General features: G+C 35.5%; 1 protein-coding gene across 7 annotated transcripts in view; it reads right to left on the bottom strand.

Moving 5' to 3' along the window:
- Window positions 1-1,465: 1,465 nt before the first annotated feature.
- EED (embryonic ectoderm development) overlaps window positions 1,466-20,642 on the bottom strand; it is a 34,755-nt gene continuing 15,578 nt past the window's right edge. For 6 of the 7 annotated variants that reach the window (XM_053561534.1, XM_053561531.1, XM_053561537.1 and 3 more), the window contains 7 exons: window positions 17,808-17,899; window positions 15,580-15,713; window positions 12,975-13,080; window positions 11,439-11,513; window positions 3,591-3,749; window positions 2,189-2,262; window positions 1,466-1,803 (listed from right to left, as the gene is read on the bottom strand). In XM_053561534.1, coding sequence (XP_053417509.1) covers window positions 1,677-1,803; window positions 2,189-2,262; window positions 3,591-3,749; window positions 11,439-11,513; window positions 12,975-13,080; window positions 15,580-15,713; window positions 17,808-17,899 — 767 coding nt within the window. In that variant the 3' untranslated portion in view covers window positions 1,466-1,676. The remainder of the gene's footprint in view (window positions 1,804-2,188; window positions 2,263-3,590; window positions 3,750-11,438; window positions 11,514-12,974; window positions 13,081-15,579; window positions 15,714-17,807; window positions 17,900-20,642) is intronic. The other variant, XM_053561532.1, reaches the window with a different exon arrangement.

The following is a 20,642-nucleotide window of genomic DNA, read 5'->3' as shown; positions in this document are numbered from 1 at the left end:
ATATATTTCTAAGGACCAAAAGGAAAGACACTTTCACCCCGTTAGTCGTGTAACAGAAAGAATTTCATCTTGCAGTAATTTGGCCACTTCATTTTGCTAAAAGGATGTGACATTATTCCTTATCTTTTATGATGTAAGTCAGAATTTACTTTCAGAAATGTTTGCTGTTAAGTTCCTATTAAAATTTCTAATTATTAATTTTTTAAAAAAATCCTAGCACTCTGGGAGGCCAAGATGATTGCTTGAGCTCAGGAATTTGAGATCAGCCTAAGGAAGAGTGAGGCGACCTCCACCCCCAATCTCTGCTAAAAATAGAAAAAATAGTTGGGCACTAGGGCACGTGCTTGTAGTCTAGCTACTTGGGAGACGGAAGCAAGAGCATCTCTTGAGCCCAAGAGTTTGAGGTTGCTGTGAGCTGTGATGATGCCACAGCACTCTACCCATGGTGACAGAGTGAGACTCAGTCTAAATAAATAAATAAATAAAATAGAAGGCCCACTAGACCAAGATGGTTAACGGAAGATTTTCCTGTTTACAGTTAGGCACTACACTATTTTTAGGGAAGTAAACCTTTCAGAGAAAGCTCCAGTGTAATACTATATATCAAAACCAAATTTTAAAAATATACATACTTATAGAAACAAGGTTCATGAATTTTTTAAAAAACTTGACAAAATTCAGTGTTTTGTATTTCACCTTGGCTTACCTCATTTTACCTTAACTTTATGACCACTCAGGCTGTCTTCACTCCCTCTGCTTCAGATTAACCCCTACTTTGGTCCCTTTGCCCACAAAGAAACACAGTGTGCCCATATCTAAGACAAAATAACTATTCTCAATCCTATGGTCTCAATTTACTTACCTCTCTACCAATAACATCTTTCTAGAAAAGGGGACGACTCACTAAATGAACACACTCCTCATTAAGCTCATATGCCCTCTCTGCTCTAACAATAATATTTCCCCTAATGCCCTAGTTGCAAATTTACTGGTGAACAGTTTTTTAAACTGTTAACAACAAAAAAAGGCTAAAACATTGTATGTCCTAACTCTGTACAATTTTAAACATTACTTATAAAACTATTACAGAAAAAAAAACTTAAAAATACAAAACCATAGGAAACAAAATCTCCATAATTATAAACAAAATATATTTAGGGCTCATTGTGTGTCAAATACTATTCTAATCACCTCCTAATCTTTTGATACTCTCAATAACCCTGAGGTAAGTAATCATTATTCCTGTTTCACACATAAGGAAACAGGCAATGAATGACTTATCCAGGGTCACACAGGGGCAGACCCAAGATCTAAATTCAGTTTAGTTCTATCACTTACAATTAAATCTCTATATTATATAGCTTTCTCTAGTTAACTACAAAAAATGACCACTACAGAAAAGATAAGGCATAATTTTATTACTTTCAACGTTTTCCATCACAATGACAATAAAATAACACACAACTTTACAAAAATAAATTTTTATTAAAAGCAGTAGAGTCTGAGCAGGAAGACAGTACAAAGAATGTAAACCATGTAAACATCACTACATTCAGCTCAGCCTGATTGAATGCTGAAAGACAACTCTAAAATGCTCTATGTGCCCTTACTAGCAAGATACATTAATTCTATTTTACACAGACAACACACTATAATTTTGATTAGGCAAAAATATTTTATCGAAGTCGATCCCAGCGCCAAATACTGGCATCATCACAAACAGCTATAAGAATGCTGCTATCCCTGCTAAAACTGGTTTGTCGAATAGCTGCGCCACATTTATGGTGAGTCAGTGTTGTACATCTAGAGAAAAAATATAACAGGTTAAATTAAATACCATAGCTAATATCAGTGTCTACCTTAAACAATGATTAGAAAATAAGCACACATCTTGAGGCATATTAAACAGAATATACTATACTAAGAGCTCAGGGCCAAATTTTACAAAATTTGGGCATATTTTAAGTTCAAGAAGTACCACATAATTTAAATAAAGAAGAAATAATCTGTCCCTAAGGTACTCATGAAAAACAATCATCACTGGAATAAAACAGAAATACTTTAACTGAGACTAGCAAATGTTAAAATGAGTTAGGCATGGCATTGCAGATATCAATTATTTTCTCCATATTGGCATAAAATTTGAGAAACAAGCAGAAATTTTGAACAGAAATTTCTAAATACTTACTTGGCTTTATGAGGATCTTCTACTTCTAAATCCCAAACATAAAGTTTGCCAACTTGATTGCCCAATGCAAGCATCTGTATAAACATGTTTTTTAAAACATCAAATTAATAAAATCACCAACCTCTAAGCATTCAAGCAATCCTATGATACCTTTTTTTTTGGAGACAGAATTTTACTTAGTCACCCTCGGTAGAGTGCCATGGAGTCATAGATCACAGCAACCTCAAACTCTTGGGCTCAAGCAGCTCTTGTTTCAGTCTCGCAAGTAGCTGAGACTACAGGTACCCGCCACAATGCCTAGCTATTTTTAGAGACGGGGGTCTCACTCTTTTGCTCAAGCTGGTCTCAAATTCCTAAACTCAAGTAATTCATCTTCCTCAGCCTCTCAGAGTGCTAGGATTACATGTGTGAGCCACCATGCCCAGCTATAAGATATTTTTGTTTTGGAGACAGAGTCTCACTTTTGTTGCCCTCAGTAGAGTGCTATGGCATCACAGCTCACAGCAACCTCAAACTCTTGGGCTCAAGCGATTCTCATCCTTCACCTTTCCAAGTAGCCAGGAATACAAGCGCCTGCCACAACGCCCACCTATTTTTAGAGAGGAGGTCTTGCTTTGGTTCAGGCTGGTCTCAAACCCATGAGCTCAGGCAATCCACCCGCTTCAGGCTCCCAAGTGCTAGGATTATAGGCGTGAGCCACCACACCCAACCTTGTAAGATATCTTTCTTATTTTAAAAGTCCTCAGCTCCAGCCTTTGCTTGTGTTCTTGACAATGTCCTTGTATCTTATATTCATGATTTGTAAATACGAATAAGACCAATTAATACTCAACAGGTACCTTGAGCAAAAAAGAAGGCATTTTGCAAATTTATGAAAGACTTTATAATTTACACTGTTGGCAGAGTACTCACTTTTTCTTCTGCCTTCGGGAGTTATGCCAAAGCTGTGGAAAGCTCTTCTAAAGCTTTCTTACAGAAATAAATACCCAGGTACTTTGCTTCCACAAAAATCCAATAGATTTCTTTAAAATATTAAATAACTAGTATTTTATCTGTCTTCCATCATAATTTTTCTCTAAGTTATTCTAGGGAAAAGTTACGTAAGATTAACACTCTAATTACTAAAACACTGAATCTTAGTAATGTTATGTTAATGTTTACGTTACGGAACATAAACACCTAACTTTCATCACTGATACCTAACTACCAATTGCACTTAATAAGCACTGCAAATGGTGTGCAGAGCCATAAAAGTTGAGTGAGTAACAACAAAGGGCAAAATAACACAAAACATTAAAGTAGATTCTTAAAGGAAAAAGAACATGGTTACAACAGAAAAAGCTAGAATTGCACTGGCCTTGCATAAATAAAATCATTTCAAAATGTCAAAATATGTTGATACCTTTTGCCAGAAATCCATAGAAAACCTCATGTACCAAATGTCACACTGGCTATAATCAAATCGCCCAAGAATAGTCACATTAGACTCACTGGGTTTAATTTTATCTATATCATCTTCCATTTTGCCAGGTTTCCAGCACACAATGGCATTTTCACAAGACTAAAAAAGAGAAATGAGAAAAAGAAATGTTAATTGTAGAACTGAATTTTAAATGTTAAAAGCAGGGCTTTTCTCTACTATGGTTTTAGAATAGCTCTTAGAATCTGGTTAATCCATCTACCAAGCACATTGATGTATATTCATTTATATTTAGAGTCAATGTCTGCACTTTAGAACAAAAAAATCTGATTATCAACAGAATTAGACAATACAAAAAAGAATCACACTGTCTGCAATGTTTACTTTGAAAGTCACAATTTCTCTTCCAAATCAAACCAAGTTCAGCTCTACATACTCTGATACCAGAGACTTTGTTTTATGGCGAAGGTACAATTACAAACACATAATACTATAATACACAGCTCTTTGTAAGCCCTTATTTACTTGACTAGTTTCATCTTTCCCTATTCAATTTCTCATTTCACTTCTAACCACAGGGGAATCCCAGGGGTCCCCTTTACCTTGTTTGTTAACTATTAATCCTTCATCCACCGTGTTGTGCCACATAGTAGGAACTCAGTACATGTTGATAAACTCACAGAAAGGGCCTTAGAACTGAGGTTATTAACAGGGCAATGGAAAAGAAGGTGGTTTAACATTTAGACATTGATAAGAGAGTAAGATTGAAATACGCTGCAAAGTTATATTTTTCTTATAACATCAAATCTTTGTCCACACACTTATACTTAAGCAATAAATAGTAAAGAATGCAATGGAAGAAAAACTGTAAAACTGTACGCACTAGTCATAGAGAGGTCACTACCAAAATTTTGAGATGGCTTGTGTTATGGTCCATTATTTCACTTCTTTTTTTTTTTTTTTGTAGAGACAGAGTCTCACTTCACTGCCCTCGGTAGAGTGCCGTGGCGTCACACGGCTCACAGCAACCCCCAGCTCTTGAGCTTAGGTGATTCTCTTGCCTCAGCCTCCCGAGCAGTTGCATTATTTCACTTCTAAGAAACACAGTGGACAGCATCCTTTCTGATTCACCCATACAAGTTTCAACTGGCTTGGCTTATTGGTGGGAGCTCAGCTGGGAGGGCTTGGTTTGTTTCTGTTCATGTGGATTTTATGTTTCTTGATTTTTGTGTATCTCAAAACTTTTTGTAATAACCCACATATTATCGTCTAGGTCAGTAGCTGGCCAACAAGGGGCATATGCCAATGTGTCTGGGCTCTAGTGAGAAGAGACCAGAATGCAACTAAACATCTTATGATACCATCCACAAAAAACAACTATATGGCCCAACCTTAATAGCACCAGGATTGAGAAACCCCTAGAGTTTTACAGGACAGCCTACACAGTCACAGGTGATAGTCCTGTGGGAGTCACTGCCATTCACAAAGTTTAACAACAAGGGCCACTGGACGATTAGGGAAGGAATAATACATTCTTTTTTCTTCTCCATTTTTTTAGACTTTTGAAATCTTAGTGCTATATATCTGTATATGAGTTTTTACCTGTAAAGTACCTTAGAAACCACCTCGTTTAGGAACTCTTGACTAAGTGCATAAATGGAACAATAAGCCTGTGTAGTTTTTCCAAAAGACTCATGTTGGCCCCAATCCTGCTGAATCAGAAACTCTGAAAGTAAGGGCAAGGCAAAATAAATGTAAAATAGCTCTTCAAGTGCTGCTTACTGACTGTACTGGCAAGGAATTCTTAATCACTAGAGCTCCGTCATGGGAAACTAAAGCATGGGAGGTAAAAAGAAGTTGCCAGAGCTGGAGGATGGCTGCACTTCAAATTCATATAGAGAGCTTTACAAAATTACAAATTCACAGGACCTTGTGGCAGATTTAGAATCTCTGAAGGTGAGGTCTAGGAATCTATTTTTCCAATGCTTTCCTGGTGACTGATGCAGAGCCAGATTTGAGACCACCAATATATTTTGGTTCAGCCTCCCACCTAAAATTCAGAAATTCTTTCCTGAGGAGTGATTAAGTCCTAAGAACAGAAATTTTAAAAAGCTACTGACTTTCTACTTCTGTTAGAAAAATGATGGAGCAGATGTAATTTTTCCACCAAGTTCAGATTAAACATCTGAATATCTATCGTATAAGCAAACAAAAGACTCTGAAAAGCAAGACAATCTTGGGACTCTTGGAACAGGAACAATATAGTATCGAGTACTCTGGGTTTTCTTTTGTCTTATGTATCCCAGATCGGATGCTAGAGAAGACAGCAAATCAGAAATACTAACGTGTGAAGAAGGGAAAAAAAGCTTCAACAAAGACTGCTCTTTTGAGCCTAAGGACCAATAGAGAGCAGCAGCCTAACAAGACATAGAATTTTCAGAAAACAAATGCTCAACTCCTGCCAAACAACACAGGAAAAAAAAAATACAGAAAAATCTGTGGATCCATCTTCACCTGAACCACAAAGGCCAGCCAAAAACGATTCTCAGGTTGTAACTAAGTGCCTCAAGTGCCTACCACCCTTTGTGGTAATGGAGTAAACCTCCCCCGTTCTGGCTGGGGTGATATCAGAAGGACTAGTACAGTCAGGATGTTCTTAACCACTCAGCAGTAAAGCTACCAATTACCCACAATGTCAGGGAGACCACTAAGGGAGCAGTAATTAGGCATCCTGGTCCGGCCTAGCCAGGGTGGTGTCAGCTGAGACCTATGGAAAGCTGTCAACCCCACCCAGCAGTAACGAGGCACCAAAACCAACCAGGTGAACCTGGACTTCACCCCCACATGGTAATCATGAGGTAGTGCTCCCCATTTCCCCAGCTTTCTGAAAAAGCTATCAGAGAAAGCCTGCTGTAAGAGAAGATCTAGCTAAGATTAGAGTTTCATAGTATCCAAAATATCCAGGTTTCAATCAAAGATTATTCATCAAACCAAAAATCAGAAAACCTCAACTTTAAAAAGATAATCAACAGATGCCAAACTGAGGTAATGCAGATGTCAGAACTATCTGACGTGGATTTAAGATAGCACTGATGAACCCAAACACACTCAAAGAAAAAACTAGCCTCAGCAAAGAAAAGGAAGATATGAAAAATCAAATGAAAACCTTGGAACTGAAAAATACTATTTTAACGAAAATAAAAAACTCAACTGATGGGCTCAACACCAAGAGGAGTCAGTAAATCTAAAGTCATAGAATAGAAATTACCCAATCTAAACAAAACAAAAACAAAAAAAGAACAGACTTTAAAAAAAAAAAAAAAAGATTAAGTTTCAGGGACCAAACAAAAACTCTTAACATTATTTTATTCTTTTTTTGTAGAGACAAGAGTCTCACTGTACCGCCCTTGGGTAGAGTGCCACGACGTCACACGGCTCACAGCAACCTCTAACTCTTGGGCTTACGTGATTCTCTTGCCTCAGCCTCCCGAACAGCTGGGACTACAGGCGCCCGCCACAACGCCCAGCTATTTTTTTGTTGTTGTTGTTGCAGTTTGGCCGGGGCTCGGTTTGAACCCGCCACCCTTGGCATATGGGGCCGGCGCCCTAGTCACTGTGCCACAGGCACCACCCAACATTATTTTCTTATCAAAATGAGAGAAAAGAGTAGGGCTGAAAAAGAATTCAAATAATGACTGAAAACTTTCCAAATCTGGAACAAATTATGTTCCCAAAACAGAAACCTATTTACAGAATCTAGAAGATTATATAAACCCAAAGAAATACACATCAAATCATATCATACTCAAAACCTCAAATTAAATACAATGAATCTGAAAACTAAAAGCAAAGAAATAAACCCTAAAAGCACTAAGACAGAAAGAACACAAAATTATAGGGGAAAAATAATTCCAATGATAGCAGATTTCTCATCTAAAATTATGGCAGCCAGAGAGATAGCATATTTTTCAAGTGTTAAAAGAAAATTGTGAAGGAAGAATTTAGTAAATATCTTTCAGGAATGAAGCAGAAATGAGGCCATTTCTCAGACAAAGAAAAACATTAAGAATTTGTTAACAAAAGACCTACCCTAAAAGAATGAACAGCTACAGAAAATTTTCTAAACAGAAAGGAAATAAGAAGTCTTGGAATTACCAGTAAGAAAACAACAACAACAAAACAGAAAAAGCAAAATGAATAAATGCAATACTCTCCTTTTCCTCTTGAGTTTTCCAAATTACATTTGATGGTTGAAGCAAAACTTATGATACCATCTGACATGGTTACCAAATGTAAAATAAATATTCAAGACAATTACATTATAAAGTGTTGTAACAGGAGGGAAGGGTTCTAAACTTTACTCAAACTGATAAAATGATGATACGTAGCATACTGTGATAAGTTACATATAGATAAAACACCCAAAATATTACAGATCAATAAAATACTATAGATAAATGAAAATGGAATTCTAAAAAGTATTCATGTAAACCTAGAGGAAGTTTGGGGGGAAAAGAGAAATAAAAAAGCTAAATGGCAGATTTAAAGCAGTAAACTGATGTTAAAGGTTAAATATAAATGGTCTAAAAACAACTAAAAGATAGCAGAGTGGATTAAAAAAATTATGATCCAATTGTATGTCAAACTTACTAAAATATAACAATATACATAGATTAAAAAACAAAAGGTTCAGGGCCAAGTAAGGTAGCTCACAAGTTTGAGACCAGCCTGAGCAAGAGTGAGACACACCCCTCCCACCCCCGGTCTCTACTAAAAATAGAAAAACTAGCTGGGCATTGTGGTGGGAGCTTCTAGTCCCAGTTACTTGGGAGGCTGAGGTAGGAAGATCACTTGAGTGTAGGAATTTGAGGTTGTTGTGAACTGGATGAAGCCACTTCACTCCTGCTTGGGCAAAAGAGTTAGACACTATCTCCAAAATATATATATATTACATATTTATATACAAAAATATATATGTATACATAAAAATGAAAGTTCAAAAAAGATTACATAATGATAAAAGGGGCAAGTCCCCATGACAAAGCAACACTAAATGTGAATGTACCATACAACTGAACTGTAAAACATGATAGAACTGAAGAGAGAAAGAAAAATCCTCAATTGCAGCTAAAGGTTTCAACACCTGCCCCTCAGTAACTGATAATAAAACAGTATACACACACAAGAAAAAAAGTCAACAGGGATATGGCATTCAGTAACACCATCAAACAACAGAATCTAACACTTACTGAACATTCCACTCAATAGAAAACACCTTATTTTCAAGCTCCTGTGGACCATATCTAAAATAGAGCCATAAAACAAATTCTCAAAAAAGTTAAAAGAACTGATTTAACAACCTAAACTCCCACCTTAAGAAACTAGTAGCTGAGCAAAATAAACCCCTAGCAAACAAGAAAGTATCAATAACATTCAAAACAGGAAAAATAATGAAATAAGATCAATAAAATTGACAATTCTCTACAAGACTGACAAACAGATGCAAACCAAATTTGGCAATGTAATAGGGGTTATCACTAGAGACTCAGGAGATACCAAAAGGCTAGTAAGAGAATACTACAAAACTCTGTACATATAAATTTTACCCTACATGGAATGGACCAATTCCTTAAACAGCAGAAACTGTGACTCATACAATATGATTAATTTGCATAGCCGCATAGCTATTAAGGAAATTGAATTCATATTTTTAAAAAAATCCCTCTCAAAACTACACAGAAGCCCAGCTGGGCAAGGCAGCTTATGCCAGTAATCCGAGGACTCTGGGAGGCCAAGGTGGGAAGACTGCTTGATTTGAGATCAAGAGTTCAAGACCAGCCTGAGCAAGAGCAAGACCCCCATCTCTACATAAAAAAATAAAAAAAGAAAATTAGCTGGTCATTGTGGCAGGCATCTATAGTCTCAGTTACTAGATTAAAAAAAAGTAAAAAAAAAAAAAAAAATTCAGACCAATAAATACAGACACAAAAATCCTTAACAAAGTATTAGCAACCAGAACTCAACAACATATAAAAAGCATTATATGGCATGAGCAAGTAGTTTACTCCAGGGTTACAAAGCTAGATCAATATTCATAAACCAATTGATTTAATCCACTATTTAACAAGATAAGGAAAAACATCATGATCATACCAACTGATAAGAAAAAGCATTTGACAAAATAACATGCATTTGTGAAAAAATCTTGCAAAAACTTTAGAGGAGACAGAACTGTCCCAACTTGATAGAGAATATCTATAAAAAACATACAGGTAACCTACTTAATGTTGAAAGACTGACAAATCAAGAATGTCCTTACACTGGTATTCAAGGTAGAACTGAAAGTTCACCAGTGCTATATATAGGGAAGAAAAGAAAAGACAAGGCATACATGTCAGACAGAAACAAACAAAATTATCCTTATTTGCAAATGACATGATGATCTATATAGAAAATTGCTAAGTCATTTACAAGAAAAACCTCCCAGCATAAGTAGTTTAGTTCAGTCACAGGATTCAAAATCAATAAGCAGGGTGGCGTCTGTGGCTCAAAGGGGTAGGGCACCGGTTCCATATGCCAGAGGTGGTGGGTTCAAACCCAGCCCTGGCCAAAAAAACGACAAAAAAAAAAAAAAAAAATCAATGAGCATAAATCACCTGTTATTTCTATATACTAGCTGTGAACAAAAGTAGAAATTTAAAATATAAAATATCATTAACAATTGTTCAAAAAACTTTAGGTATAAATCTAACAAAGCATAAACAAGATTTATATGCTAAAACTACAAACTGCTGATGATAAAAATCAAAGATCTAAATAAAAGAATAATACGATAGTCATGGATTAGCAAACTTGGCATGAAGGTATCATTTCTCCTAAAATTATATATAGTTTTAACACAATTCCAACCAAAATCTCCTTCCCTGCAAAAAAAATCCAGCAAGATGTTTCGTAAATATAGACAAGATTATTCTAAAGTTTCTATGGAAAGGAAAAGAAACTACAATAGCTAAAACAATTTTGAGAAAAAAAAATACGGGGGGAGAAATCTAATTCCAAGACTTATTATAGAACTAATACAGTTAAGCCCATATACATAATACTAGTGGAAAGAAAGACATATAGATCAATGGAACAGAACAGAAAAACCAGGAACAGCCTCACATAAGTATGGTCAAACAATTTTTGATAAAGTGCTAAAGAAATTCAATGGAGGAAGTATAATCTTTCAACAAATCCTGCTGGAGCAACTGAATATCCACAGGGGGGAAAAATGAACTTCAACTAAACCTCATACCTTATTAAAAAAAAAAACAACTAAAAATGGAACATCCATTTAATGTAAAACATAACAGTATAAAACTTTTACAAAAAGCCACAGGATATGTTTAAGGTCTAGGGATTGGTGAAGAGTCCTTAGATACAACATCAAAAACATGATCTACAAAATGTTTTTAAAACACCAGTAATTTGGATTTCATAAAAATTAAAAACATCTGCTCTGTGAAAGACCCTAGTAAGAAGATGAAAAACAAGCTACAGAATGAAAAAAAAAATTGCAGACTTCATATCTGACATAGGATTCATGTTTAGAATATATTTGGAATTTTCGAAACTCAAAAGTAAAAAAACAAAATACAACAAAACCAATCCGATGAGAAATGAGCAAAAGATACAAAGAGACATCACTACAAAGGATATATGGATGGTAAATAAGCACATGAAAAAGATGTTCAACATCACTAGCCATCAGAAAACGCAAATTAAGACCATGATGAGATATCACTACACACCTATCAGAACAGCTAAAATAAAAAATAATGACAATACCAAATGCTGGCGAAGATTCGGAGACACTGGATCTCTCATACATTGCTGGTGGGAATGTAAAATGGCACGGCCACTCTGGAAAATAGTTTGGCAGTTTCTTAAAAAACTAAACAAACTTAACCATGTCCCAGCAATTGCCCTCCTAGGCATTTACCCAGAGAAATGAAAACTTTAAGTCCACACAAAAACCTGTACACAGCTATTAATTACCAGCTTTATTTGTAATAGCCCCAACTGGAAACAGCCAAAATGTCTTACAATAGATGGTTAAATCATCTGTGATATATCCATACCATGGAATGCTACTCAGTAATAAAGGAGAACTACTCATACAGGCAACCAACTTGGATAGATCTCAAGAGCATTATACTGAGTGAAAAAAAATCTGAAAAGGTTCAACAGTTTTGAAACGACAAAATTCACATGACAACCTTCATTAAACTATACATACACATTGTACCAGTGTTAATTTCCTGGATTTGATATTGTATTATAGTTACACAAGATGTAACCATTGGGGAAAATTGGGTAAGTCAAATGACATCCCTCAGAACTATCTTTGGAACTTCCTGTGAAACTATTTCTAAGGAAAAAAACAAACAAGAAACCTATAGACAATAAGGCAAAGAAAAAAATAAATCAGGCTCTGCTCAAGAAAATGAGGTGGCCTGAAATCCACATCAAGAAAAGAAACTGGATGGCAATTTCTCCAAATTTGACAATCTTAAATGTTCGTATAACATCACAAATAACTTCTCTAAATTATCAGCTAAACACACACACACACACACACACACACACACACACACACAAATGTTTCCCGATTTACAATGGTTTATGATTTTTTTACATTATGATTGTATGAAACCATCATAATTTTGACATACTCAAATTTTGAATGTTAATCTTTTCTTGGGCTAGCTATATGCAATACACAAGATTTTGAACACTATTATAATACTACATATAGGCTTTGTGTTAAATGATTTTGCCCAATTGTAGGAAGTGTTCTGAGCATGTTTAAGGTAGGTGAGGCTAAGTTATGATGTTTGGAATTAAATGCATTTTCCTCTTATGATATTTCCAATTTATGATGAGCTTATCGGGATATAATCCCTTCACATACTGAGAAGCATCTGTATCAAAACACTAAAACAGAGGTTGGCAAACTATAGGCCCTGAGCCAACTCCAGGCACCTGATTCTGTAAAAAATCTTACTGAAATACTAACAAACACATAAAACAAACTACTAGCTTGAGATACTGGTTATCTTGTAGTAAGATGAAATATCAGAGACACTATCACACTGGAAGCTACATTTCTCATCTTACTGGAGCACAAGGAATTTTAATTCACGAGGATGTTTTATCCCTAAAACAAGTTTCTAAATATATTAAAATGAGACTTAAAAACAAAGGGCAGTTTCCTATCTGCCATCAATTTAAGAAACTACATAAAAAGTTCCCTGCGAAGTTCCAACACACACACAAACACACAGAAACAATGGAAGTACAGCTTAACTGCAGTTACCATACCTTAGAAAGTATCAAATCGCCTAACCATCGCACACAATCAACATAATTCCTATGTATGTCTCTGGTAGAAAAATCAGGAAAATGGATTTTCTGAGAAATAAATGGCCTGAAGGAAGAATGGAAATGTAAAAAGTTAAAAGAAAAAAATTACCGTAGAATCACACTCTTTTTCATTTTTGGATTTATAAAACTTTGAAAAATAAAATTTATGACTATTAATTCCTCTGTGTACCTATATAACTGAATACGTTCTTACTTGTTTATTGAGAGCTGAAGTCTCATTTCACTTTTATTTTTGTCACATTTAGTTTATAGCGGCTCCTGCCTTTTACTCTATATCTAGCCCCAAATTAAACACTTTAATACTGGCTATCCTAACCAAAGATAAAGACCTGACTGTGGGGATTACTAAGTTTTTCATAGAAAATATACTAAGCTACTTACTTAATCCTGTAAAATTTAATGGTATATGAAGTCATCTTTGTAGGAACAATGAAACATTATTCCGAAATCTGCTAAAGGTAAGTTTAGATGAGAGTCCTGCCTTGAACATTAATTTCTGAAAATGACACCTTGCATGAATTTCAGTTACTAATTAGGAATTTTTCAAATAATTTCTGTATTTGGGAAACCACCATGTGGCACTATTTTTATTTCTTTTTTTTTTTTTATTGTTGGTGATTCATTGAGGGTACAATAAGCCAGGTTACACTGATTGCGCTTGTTAGGTAAAGTCCCTCTTGCTATTTTTATTTCTTAAATATATTTGTGAGAAGACAATCAACAAAACAAGGTGCTACTAATTTTGGAGTGATTTAATACTACACCTGACACGTCTAATCTAATGATTCAGTTTTTAATCAGAAATAATGCAGAAGTATAATATGCCATAAATTAATTGTCTTAAGAAATTCACATTCTCTCTTTACCTTTTCCCTCACATGTAAAAGGTACATTGGGCCCATCATCTCAAACAATCTTTCTAATTCAAAGTCTGGGATCTTGCTTATTAAAACATCATTGATATAAATTCCTAAATCTGCTGTAATTAAGTTAATAGCTTTATAGCTAAGTAAATATTATAAATATGGGCTAAGAATCTCTCAAGAAGACTACCACAACTCAATGTTACATTTTGTAAATTGTGAAATATAATTTGTATTCATTCCAGAAACCTAGAAAATAATTAAAATATATGAATTTAATATTATACTAGCCCCTGGTGTTTTAAAGGAGAAATTTGAAAGTTGTAATAATCCTTAAAGGCTACTGAGGCCTGATGAATGTTAGCACACTTATATATATTTACTGATGCTTACAAATTTAACTAACAGTCTATTAATAATCTAGGTTGAGAATTTAGCTCTTTGCTAAAACAAAAGTCAAAGTTAACATATGCAGACATATGATGTTTATAATGAAAGTACTAATGACAGCCTCATAAGATTCTAAAAGGACAATTACTGTACTAATTGAGAAATTAAAAAAATACATATGTTATACATATATATATTTATTTTTTATTTATTTATTTATTTTGAGACAGAGTCTCACTCTATCACCCTGGGTTGAGTGCCATGGTTATAGCTCATAGCAACCTCAAACTCTTGGGCTTGAGCAATCCTCTTGCATCAGCCTCCCAAGTAGCTGGGACTAAAGGTGCTTGCCACAACACTTGGCTAATTTTTCTATTTTAAGTATAGAGAGACCAGGTCTTGCTCATGCTCAGGCTGGTCTCCAACTCCTGAGCTCAAGCAATCCAACCATCTTGGCCTCCCAGAGTGCTAGGATTACAGGTGTGAGCCACCCAGCCCAGCCTCAAAAATGTATAAAGAAAACTTATACATTACACCCTATAGTACCATAAAGCAAAGCTCCTACATTTGAATTTGCTCCATTTATTATGAAGTGAGCATCATTTAGAGCAGTGGTTTTCAACTGATAATGCTGCAAAAATTTTTAAAAATCCTTAATTACATTATTTTCAAAAGCAGTTCAAAGCACAGTAAGTATACTTTTTTTTTACTCATTTTTTTTTTTTTTGACCAACATAATTCAAGTGTGTCACGAAGTTTAACTATAGGTTCAAGTGTGCTGTGAGATACAAAAGGTTGAAAAACACTGATTTAGAGGAAACCATCAATATTATCATGAATTAGAGGTAAGAACCCACCCCTGCTTTTTTCAGACAAAGTCTCTTCTATCACCCAAACTGGAGGGCAGTGGTGTGATTGTAACTCAGAGCAACTTCCAACCCCTGGGCTCAAGTGATCCTCCTGCCTCAGTCCTAAGAGTGACAAGAACATGCCACCACATCCACCTATTTATTATAATTATTTTTTTGTAGAGAAATTCTTTTGTTGTTAAGACTGGAAACTCTTGACCTCTAGTAATCCTCCTGCCTTAGCCTCCCAAAGTACCAGCCAAGAACCCCATTTTTTAAAATTGTGATACACTGTCATGAATTAAAATTTACACTGTTAACAAATCGTAACATAACATTATTCTAAAGTGTCCTTTACTTTCTCTACCCCATAAGTTTAAATGTTTTAAAATTATTCAACAGTACAACATAACAAATTGTTTTGAATACTACAATTATTACCTGTTAGTTTTATTTGGGTTATAATCATAAGATTCCTTAATTGCATTCATCATTCTCTTTGAATTGATCCTCCAAAGTTTAAGAGAGTGATCCATACCACAGGACATTATTTTTTCACCCAAAAGATCATAATCCTGTATGTAAAATGAAAATTTTAAATTAAGTATATAAATTACAGTCCCAAATTATATTTATCCAATTTTCACCTGATGTGATATAGTGAACATTATCTTTTAAACCACAATACTAACTACATTTTGGGTTTGACCTATATAGGCCATAATATAGTTTTGTTTTATTTATTTATTTATTTTTATTGAGACAGAGTCTCACTTTGTCACCCTTGGTAGAGTGTCATGGTGTCATAGCTCATAGCAACCTCCAACTCTTGGGCTCGAGTGATTCTCTTGCCTCAGCCTAGTAGCTGGGACTATAAAGGAAGATTTACAGTTTTAATTGGTTTGTCAAAACCAGAGTATGAGCTTTTACAATACAAAAAGCAAGAAAATAAATTACTTGAATTTGGTCTTATCTATTCAATTGTCTTTAAACATTTCTCTTGCTTTATTTTGAAGGTAAACTGTACTATGCCAGAATAATTACTCGATGACACTATATGCTAAATAGTTACATTACTATTCCTGTCCAATTCTGATCAAGCAATGAAGATACATAAACCTTTAATAGGTGAAATTTAACTTTACCTGTTCTTCTAAGTCAAAACATTTCCAACATTTACTTTTAATATCACTTTTTAAATACATAAAAAGGTCTAATAAAGAAAATAACCGATTTCAACTTCATCATTTGCTGTTTACTAATTTTTGATAGGCACCTAACAGATTCATCTTATTTTACAGGTGGACACTGAGGCCCAGAGATGCTACTTAATTTAGTGTAAAGCACATGAGTTAAAGAAAATCTCACTCATCTATTCTTCTAGCAGGGAACTCCTAGTTTACACAGAAATGATCCTGATTTCATTTTAACAGATGATAGAGAATTCTATTAAAGGAAGATGTTTTCCTTATTAACTTAGATATTATGTCTCAGTCTAACTCTCCAGTTAATCATGAATACTGTTTTGTAAGAGTCTGAAAACTTCAGGTGTGTGTTACTTCTAATTACCTCACCATCAACAGCAATGATACATCCTTAAAGAATCGATAGTTCTAATTTGTAGTTATTTTTTTTTTTTTTTTGGCCGGGGCTAGGTTTGAACCCACCACCTCCGGCATATGGGACCGGCACCCTACTCCTTGAGCCATAGGGGCCACCCTAATTTGTAGTTATTAATAAAGGACAGTACACTTGGCTTTTATACATATAATGCCAGATATGGAACACTGCTGCAACTCTTAGAACGTCCAAGGGCATCCCAAGGTAGGTATGATTCTCAAAAACACAGATAAATCCCAACTATAGGAATATTTAGTGCCTCCAATTAATATGCTACACACTTCAAAATATACACACCTTCACATACTTAAATTTAAAAAAACAAATAGGAAAATTTCTAAAGGAATTAAGTGAGATCTACATGAAACATAAATAAAGCTAAAATAATGTAAAAATCTGAAATCTGAGTAAAAACACTTATAGATCAATGGATTATAAAACATCAATATAAAGACATATTTGAGCCAACTCTTGGCCTTTTATAATACCATTCTACCCAAAGAAAAGAGCTGAAAACAAGTTATGCAAAACTCAGTGTAAGCACAATAAAGCACTTCCTAAAAGTGAATAGTTTATGTTTCAACTTCACAGAAAAGATTTAAAAAGCTTGTTAATGGCTAATTTTTTTCCTTTAACAACTGAGAAATAATAAAACATTAATTTAGTGGTTTTAGACTAAGAGAAAAGGAACAAGTTCATAGTACTCATGCAGGTTATTAAGAATCAAATACAAAAAAAAATAGCTTTTACTGGCTTATTCCTTCATATGTAAGATTAAAATCTTATATGTCAAACACAAGTGAAATGTCTGCCTGACAGGCTATATGAAACAAACACATGCTTTCATATAAGAAATTCCATGGGGGCGGTGCCTGTGGTTCAAAGGAGTAGGGCGCTGGCCCCATATGCCGGAGCTGGCGGGTTCAAACCCAGCCCCGGTGGAAAATTGCAAAATAAATAAATAAATAAATGATACTTTCTTCTTAAAAAAAAAAGTTCCATGGGGATTGTTCAGAGCTATGTACACTGCCCTGCAGCTTTCGACTTACAGCACTTAGAACTTCATCTCTGTGCCCTTCTACGCCTCCAAATATTGCCACCAGAGTGTCCGTTTGGATATTCCATAATCGTAAAGCATGATCTAGTATAAGCACATAAAAAAATTCAGATGAAATTTCATTCATTTACTATGAGCTTTCAACATCTTCTTGACGAAAAACTGTCTACAGAAGTTTGGACTTCTTAAATTATGCACAGTAAAACCTAAAAATGGAATCCGTATTATATAGCAACTTAAAATATTTACATCACATATAGAATTAACTAGGTGTTAGGTGAATGTGTCCTCCAAAAAGCATGTGTTAACCTCGTATGTAACACAGGGCCCTAATATGAGGTGTTAAGGTCATAGGGCTTCATCCTCAGGAATGAATTGATACCAGTTACAAAATGGCTTAATGCTATAAATTCAATCTCCTCCCTCACACCTTCTCTTGTACTGTTGGCCTTCCACTATAGGAATAATGCGGCACCTGCTCTCCCCAGATGCTGGTGCCATGCTCTTAGACTTCCCAGCCTCTAGAACTGTGAGCCCAGTAAATTTTTGTACATTACAATTTATCCAATCTGTGGTATTCTGTTATGGCAAGATAAAGCAGACTAAGATTGGTACTGAGAATTGGAACTGTTGCTATAAATATCAGAAAATATGGAAGCAGTTTGAAACTCAGTAATGGGATTATAGCTGGAAGAATTTGGAAAAGCAAGCTAGAAAATGCCTGTTTTGCCATGTATGGAGTAATGAGGTCAATTCCAGTGAGGACTCAGAAAAAGAGAAGAGTTGCAGGGAGAGCCTAAATCATCTTTCAGATTACTTAATTGGTCATGATCAGAACGTTGATAAAACTAAAGATAGTAAACATCATTCTGATGAGTTTCAGATGGAAATGACAGAGTATCGGAAACTGAAGTTAAGGCCATCCTTGTTGCATAGCTGTAAAGAACTTAGCACAACTGTGTCTGTGTCTGAGCAATGAAGTAGGATGGCAGGAAGAAGAAATATCTAAGCATCAAAGGATTCAGTGTTGCATCACTTCTTTTGGCTGCAGACGGTAAAATGAGAGAAGAGAGAAGAATTTAAAGATGGAATTTGTAATTAAAAGGGAAGTAGAGCCAAAAGATCTGGACAACTCAGCCTGGCCACACCAACAAAAAATTGTTTTGGGGAGAGAATACCAAAGGTATAGCCAAATGACCAATTGCTAAAGAGATTAATAGGGATAAAAGGAAGCCAGGTTCTATTCATCAATATAAATGGAGAATGACTTCCAAGGCATTTCAGAGATTTCTGAGGCAAAGCTAGGACCTTGAGGATAAGGCTTCCAAAGAGGCACACACACGTCCTCTACATTCATTTCCTAGGGCCACCTCAAGACTCTGCTCCCTGTCTATTCAGTGTTTCTTCATTGTTCCGGGTGTAGCTCAAGGGGGTTTAGGCCGCAGCTTCAGAAGGTGCAAGGACAAATCTTAGCAGCATCCACAAGGCGTTAAGTCTGCAGATGCACAGAATGCAAAGCTGTGGAGGCATGGCTTCCTCCATCTAGATTTTAAAGGATGTCAAAAACAATCTAGGACACAGGCAGAAACTTGTCACAAGTGCAGAGCCACCACAGACAGCCCCCTCTCAGATAATACCTAGCCGAACTGTGGGGTCAGAGTCACTACAGAGTTCTCTACTAGGGCAATGCGGTAAAGCTGTGGGGGCTCCACTAGATCTTGGGATCCCCCAGATCCCAGCACTGTAGAGCTACCAGCATGTAACTGCCTGGAAGAGCTACAGGCATCTGAATCCAACCCATGGAAGATGTTGTGTGAGCTATACCCAGTAAAGCCATGGAGCAGGCTGCCAGAGGTCTTGAGGCCCCAACTCCTGCCCCAGTATGCCCTGGAAACAAGACGTGGAGTCAAGAAAATTATTCTGATGCCTTAGGTCTAATGTTGTTTGCTGGGATCCTAACTTACTTGGGATCATTTAGTCACCCTTTCATCTTGCCTATATCTTCCTTTTGGAATGGAAATGTGTATCCTATGCCTATGCTACCACTGTAGTTTAAAAATAGACAAATGATTTGATTTCATAGGCTCAGAACTAGAGGAGAATTGGCCTGAGGAAAATTCTGCCTGGAGTCTCACTCATGTCCAATATGGATGAGACCCTGGGCTTTGGAATTTTGAGTTGATGCTAGAATAAATTAAGACTTTTGGAGTTACTGGATGGAGTAAATGTATTTTGTATGTGAGGACATGAATTTTAGGAAGCAGGGAAAGAATTCTAGTTTGAATGTGGCCCCCAAAATCTATGTGTTGGAAACTTACTCCCTAATGCAGAAGTTCTGGGATGTGCAGACTAATGGGAGGTATCTAGGTCATGAGGGCCCCACTCTCACAAATGGATTATAAACGACCCTGGGGCTGCGAACTCAATCTCTTGCTGACTCTTAGCCTCTCTTCACCAGCAAAAATAGAATGATATGGTAACTAAGTAAATGTTTATATCATCTTAAAAATATTTTATCCTATTTTCTTCAAATAATTTTTTCTTTTTTTTTACAAGTAATTTTCTTTAAATAACATCCTCATTTGACGTAAATATACTTTTGAGGTAAGAAAATAAACACTTAGGGATTTGATGTGACTAATTTCACAATATGCCACAAAACAAGGTAATTTTTGCCTTCACCACACATCAACAAACTGAAGGAGACTGATTAGATTTACAGGATTCTACAGTAAGCCCAAATTATGAAAACTACATATATTGTGACTCAATTTTATAGAATGATAGTCTTTCTTTAATGCCAGCTAATTTTCAAAATTTTTTTGTA

The sequence above is a fragment of the Nycticebus coucang genome, chromosome 14 (assembly GCF_027406575.1).
Source record: "Nycticebus coucang isolate mNycCou1 chromosome 14, mNycCou1.pri, whole genome shotgun sequence".
NCBI lineage: Eukaryota > Metazoa > Chordata > Mammalia > Primates > Lorisidae > Nycticebus > Nycticebus coucang.
This window is presented reverse-complemented; position numbering and strand designations above follow the sequence as displayed.